At 43.9% G+C, this 6,447-nt stretch overlaps 1 protein-coding gene across 1 annotated transcript in view; it reads right to left on the bottom strand.

Moving 5' to 3' along the window:
* Positions 1 to 6,447, bottom strand: part of VMP1 (vacuole membrane protein 1) — a 129,172-nt gene that overhangs the window by 85,303 nt on the left and 37,422 nt on the right. The window contains exon 5 of the mRNA XM_029287300.1: positions 2,006 to 2,173. Within this exon, the coding sequence (XP_029143133.1) occupies positions 2,006 to 2,173 (168 nt within the window). The remainder of the gene's footprint in view (positions 1 to 2,005; positions 2,174 to 6,447) is intronic.

The raw sequence follows: 6,447 nt of genomic DNA, 5'->3' as shown, positions 1-6,447 counted from the left end.
AAGCAACCTAGAACTAAGGAGAAATTTCCTGACAGTGAGAACAATTAACCAGTGGAACAACCTGCCTCCAGAAGCGGTGAATGCTCCAACACTGGAAGTTTTTAAGAAGAGACTGGACAGCCATTTGTCCGAAATGGTATAGGGTTTCCTGCCTGAGCAGGGGGTTGGACTAGATGACCTCCAAGGTCCCTTCCAACTTATTATACCGCTTCTGGAGGCAGGTTGTTCCACAGAACAGAACAGAACGGAACAGAACAGAATAGAATAGAGCTAGAAGGGACTTTGGAGGTCTTCTAGTCCAGCCCGCTGCTCAAGCAGGAGAACCTATACTACTTCAGACAATCATTGCAGCATCCTCACGGTCATGTGATCCAATATGAAATGTTTGGCAACTGGCATGTATGTAATGAGGGTTGCAGTGTCCGGCGGTCATGTGATCACATTTGGTGACTTTCCCACGAGCAAAGTCAATGGGGAAGCCAGATTCACTTAACAACCGTGTTACTAACATAACAACTGCAGTGATTCACAACCAACCTAACGAGGGGAAAACTCACTTAACAATTGTCTAATCAGATAGTGCTGGATGCTCATCTTTCGGCTTTGTCTTTTATTTTTGTTGATTAAAAAAAAATGTACAGTATGTTGAAAAAACCCAAATGACTTGCTTAGCAATAGAAACTTTAGGCTCAATTGTGGTCATACTTCGAGGACTGCCTGTATATGTTTTGTGATGTGAAGAGTTTGCTCTAGTTTACTGAGATTTCTGTCCACAGGTGAGAAACAATAAAGGAATCGGTTTAGAAGAATCTCAGTGTGTGTTTTGTTTTATTTTTTGGAGCCTGACACTCAGGAACCAACCATTTTTAGCAGCATGCTGACCTAGCCATTGAGTCAGTTTAAGCAAATTCTATAGCACAGGGTTCTTCAAACTTGACAACGTTAAGACTGGTGGACTTTAACTCCCAGAATTCCTCAGCCAGCATGGCTGGCTGAGGAATTCTGAGAGCTGAAGTCCACCAATCTTTTTTTTTTCCCCTTCTGGGTCTAATGGAAAAAGACTTTAAAAAAAAATTGGAACTCTGATTTTATATATGGTGACGGCAGCAAGACTGCTCTATGCATAAAAATGGAATAATCTTTTGATTCCCACCGTGGACAAATGGCTACAAAAGCTGATGGAATTAGCAGAGATGGCTAAATTGACTGTTTTGATTTAAAAAAAAAAAAAAGAATATAAGTCCTTTTGTTTCTACTTGGAAACCGCTTCTGGACTTTGTGCTTGAGGTGGAAAAAAATGATACTATGATTTTGGGTTTTACTGATTAGACTGATTTGTTGATATAGAAATGGTTAGTTCAGACTACTTTGTTGTTAGTTGCAAAGTCATGTCCGACCCATCGCGACCCCATGGACAGCATTCCTCCAGGCCTTCCTGTCCTCTACCATCTTCTGGAGTCCATTTCAGCTCCCGCCTACTGCTTCAGTGACTCCATCCAGCCACCTCCTTCTCTGTTGTCCCCTTCTTCTCTTGCCCTCCATCTTTCCCAGCATCAGGCTCTTCTCCAGTGAGTCCTTCCTTCTCATTAGGTGGTCAAAGTACTTGAGTTTCAACTTCAGGATCTGACCTTCTAAAGAGCAGTCAGGGTTGATCTCCTCTAGGACTGACCGGTTGGATCGCCTTGCAGTCCAGGGGACTCGCAGGAGTCTTCTCCAGCACCAGAGTTCAAAGGCCTCCATTCTTTGGCGCTCAGCCTTTCTTATGGTCCAGCTTTCACAGCCATACATTGCAACTGGGAAAACCATGGCCTTGACTATACGCACTTTTGTTGACAGGGTGATGTCATACTACTATAGAAATGTAAAAATGAGATCTGATCTTAATGTCTTATTTGTCCCTTACTTATTTGCTTCTGTATTTTCATATTTTATGTTATAAATGAATACAATTATATATATATAAAAGAAGTCCACCAGTCTTAACAAGGATTTGTGTCAGTCTTACCCACATGCAGGCTTCCAGCCTGACTTTGGACATGATGGTCCATAACGAAATGGATCCTTCCACTCCCTCTTTGTTGGGACAGATAATCTGGTCCGGGTAAGGCGGTTCGGGAAAATTCACCGAGTTACATTCGTAAGCAGCGAGTGTCACTGACGCTATATGTGGGCCCTGCAGAGGGGAAGAAGAGGGCAGGGGAGGCAGAATTCAGCCATCGGTGGCAATCCATTTCATTTGCAATAAATAAACAATAAAGGAAAATATTTGTAGCTCAGAGTTGAAATGAGGGGTCCTTGGTGCTCTCTGAGCTTGCTTGTTGTCTTGAGACGTTTCATTACCCAGCTAGGTAACATCCTCAGTAGACATTAACAATATCCATAGACTATGCAAAAGAGACAATCAACTAGCCAAGAAGAGAACAAAAAGACGCAAGCGCTTCTCCCCCAACAATCAGCACCCAGATCAGAATAGATTTACTCCAAGATCAACATCAGACCAACAATCAAGTAAACAACACCCCAATCAAGAAACTGCCAAAGAAGCCAACAGTAAATACCCCATCCAAAGAATCTCTAAGACAATCCACACCAAAATGGACAGGGCAAGACACCAGAATATAAAACATGAAGTACTAATACCACTGTATAAAGGCTTAGTAAGAACACCTACAATACTGTTTGATCTCCAGATTTGTTGAAATCCAGTTTTGATCTCCACATCCAATATCTCAGGGGCTTCCCCAAAGAAGAGGGAGTGAAGCTACTCTCCAAAGTGCCCCAAGGCAGGACAAGAAGCAACAGATGGAAACTAATCAAGGAGAGAAGCAACCTAGAACTAAGGAGAAACTTCCTGACAGTTAGAACAATTAACCAGTGGAACAACCTGCCTCCAGAAGCTGTGAATGCTCCAACACTGGAAGTTTTTAAAAAGAGACTGGACAGCCATTTGTCCGAAATGGTATAGGGTTTCCTGCCTGAGCAGGGGGTTGAACTAGATGACCTCCAAGGTCCCTTCCAACTTTACTACTACTACTACTACTACTACTACTACTACTACTACTACTACTACTACTACTACTACTACTACTACTACAAAAGATGTTGAGACTCTAAAACAGGTGTGTCAATCTGCCAACCCGTGGGCCAGATGCATCATAGCAAAACCGCGCCCACCCTATTGCCGGCAATGGAAAAAAAGTCACGATACATCGTGACACGTCACGTGATGTTGCGAATTTGACACCCTTGCTCTAGAAAGAGTGCAGAGAAGAGCAACAAAGATGATTAGGGGACTGGAGGCTAAAACATACGAAGAACAGTTACAGGAACTGGGCATGGCTAGTCTAGTGAAGAGAAGGACCAGGGATGACATGATAGCAGTGTCCCAATATACTTGAGGGGCTGTCACAGAGAGGAGGGGGGTCAACCTATTTTCCAAAGCACCTGAAGGCCAGACAAGGAATAACGGATGGAAACTGATCAAGGAGAGATTCAACCTAGAAATAAGGAGGAATTTTCTGACAGTGAGAACAATCAACCAAGGGAACAGACTGCCTTCAGAAGTTGTGGGAGCTTCATCACTGGAAGCTTTCAAGAAGAGATTGGACTGCCTTCTGTCAGACATGGTGTAGGGTCTCCTGTTTGGGCAGGGAGTTGGACTAGATGAACTACACGGTCCCTTCCAACTCTGTTATTCTAATTCTAAACTGAGAGTAATAATAATAATAAAGTTGGAAGGGACCTTGGAGGTCATCTAGTCCACCCCCTGCTCAGGCAGGAAACCTTATACCATCTTGGACAAATGGCTGTCCAGTCTCTTCTTAAAAACTTCCAGTGTTGGAGCATTCACCACTTCTGGAGGCAGGTTGTTCCACTGGTTAATTGTTCTCACTGTCAGGAAGTTTCTCCTTAGTTCTAGGTTGCTTCTCTCCTTGATGAGTTTCCATCCGTTGCTTCTTGTCCTGCCTTCAGGCGCTTTGGAGAATAGCTTGACTCCCTCTTCTTTGTGGCAGCCCCTGAAATACTGGAACACTGCTCTCGTGTCCCCCCTCGTCCTTCTCTTCATTAAACTAGACGTACCCAATTCCATCAACCTTTCCTTATATGTTTCAGCCTCCGGTCCCCTGATCATCTTTGTTGCTCTTCTCTGCACTCTTTCTAGAGTCTCAACATCTTTTTTATACCGTGGTGACCAAAACTGGATGCAGTAAACCCCACTCCCTTCTAGCACTGATGATGTTACCTAGTTTGGGTAATGAAACGTCTGCAAGGAAACCAGCAAGCTCAGAGGGCACCAAGGACTCCTAATAAACAAAGTTCCCGTTATAACCCCATGGCCTAACCTAGAGTGCCCTCGGCGTTGGACTCCAGTTCCCATCATACTCCCAAAACAATTCGCTGGAGTCCAGCCACAGTACAAAAGCCATGTCGTCTCCTTCCATTAATTACAAGGCAGAATTGTGCTAAGGTCTCTGGAGAGCTATTTTTCAGAAGGTTCTCTTTTTTTTTCCCTCCTCCCCACCTCTGCCCCCCATGACTCAGAGGTTATACTGGCAGCACTGGGGAGGCCCTGGCCAGTGGCCAAAGCTACCTTCCTTCCTAACGAAAAGCTGGGGAGATAAAGGAGGAGGAGGAAGAATAAAATGCAATAAAAGCAAACAAAGCCAACGAGAAAGTGTGACTCAATGACTCACTCTTCTATCCCTACCTTACATGAGTATTTTATTTTGGCTTGGCCAGTTTCAGCCGGGGATGATGACTCCCAAATGCCTGTCCAACAGTCACCCATGAGGTCATCACAACGTTGGGGGCAAGCCTGGGACAAATTATTTGTTCTCTAACTGAATATCCTAGATTTTGACTTACAGCAAAGGTCGAGTGTGTGTGTGTGTGTGTGTGAGAGAGAGAGGGGGGGGGAGGTCCTTCCAATGACTTGCTTCCTGATTTTATGGCAAGAAAGGTTGTAAAACGGGGCAAAACTCACTTAACAATTGTGTTGCTTAGCAACAGAAATGTTGCCCTCAATTGAGGTCGTAAGTCGAGCACTGGCTGTATTTTCTCCAATAACACAAATAACCAGTGGAACGACTTGCCTCCAGAGGTTGTGGGTGCTCCAATATGGGGTGAGGTGGGGTGGGGTGGGTTGATTAAGAAGAGAGTGGACAACTATTTGTCTGAAATGGTATAGGGCAGGGGTAGGCAACTTTGGCTCTTTTATGACTCGTGGACTTCAACTCCCAGAATTCCTGAGGCAGCATGGGGGAACTATGGCTCCCTTCATGACTCGTGGACTTCAACTCCCAGAATTCCTGAGCCAGCATGGCCGGCTCAGGAATTCTGGGAGTTGAAGTCCACGAGTCATAAAAGAGCCAAGGTTGCCTACCCCTGGTACAGGGTTTGCTGCTTGAGCAGGGGGCTGGACTAGAAGACCTCCAAGGTCCCTCCCAACTGTGTTACTCTGTTGTTCTACTATTCTGACTGGCCCAGCCGTGGATGCCCAGCACCTGAGCAATTATGGGGAGTTGGCGGGTATTTTAAAAAAGAGAAATTGTGTTGAAGTTGTGAATGCTCTAACACTAGAATTTTTTTAAGAAGAGATTGGACCACCATTTGTCTGAAACAGTATAGATGTCCTGGTTCCGGTAGATGAGACCAATTAAAAGAACTTTGAGGCAAGGATTTCTTCCTTAAAGAACATGTTTCTTTGGCTACAAAACAACGGCACGTACAAAGGTGAACCCAAGACTAAATTCCCCTCCCCTTGGTTACAAAGTTACCAGTTGCAATTCCCACCCCAATTTAGTTGTCATAAAATCAAGTTCACCAATTATGCTAAAACGCCGGCTCTCCTCCCAGTTCTCCAGCCCGCCAAAATGTTATCAGCACTGACCTTAGTTCCCATACATTTGAATTGTTTGGCCTAACTGAAAACTACACACACACCCTCCCTTCTCCTAAACTAAATATGTGGCAAGGAAGACGAAGTGAAAATGGCTGCAGTTCAGTTTGTCGCAACGCTGACAATAAAGTTTCCTGCTTGAGCAAGAGGCTGGACTAGAAGACCTCCATGGTCCCTTCCAACTCAGTTATTCTGTTAACTGGGCAGGCCCAGATTGGATGAAGATGTTCTGATGGAGACCAGCTCCTACTTCACTCAGTCACTCCCTTCAAGTCTCTACAGGAGACGTTAATAATAATAATAATAATAATAATAATAATAATAATAATAATAATAATAATAATAATAATAGGAACTGCTTCCATCCTGCGACGATATCTGTAATACCATCAAACATCCACATCTGCCTATCCCAGATCCTGGGTAAGGACTCGATAGGTAGACAAAATGCCAAATCCAGTCTGAACATCTGGCTGACTGTGCGATGATCCATAATAATAATAATAATAATAATAATAATAATAATAATAATAATAATAATAATAATA

This window comes from Protobothrops mucrosquamatus, unplaced genomic scaffold, assembly GCF_001527695.2.
Source record: "Protobothrops mucrosquamatus isolate PMUCROS unplaced genomic scaffold, P.Mucros_1.0 scaffold_291, whole genome shotgun sequence".
Lineage (NCBI taxonomy): Eukaryota > Metazoa > Chordata > Lepidosauria > Squamata > Viperidae > Protobothrops > Protobothrops mucrosquamatus.
This window is presented reverse-complemented; position numbering and strand designations above follow the sequence as displayed.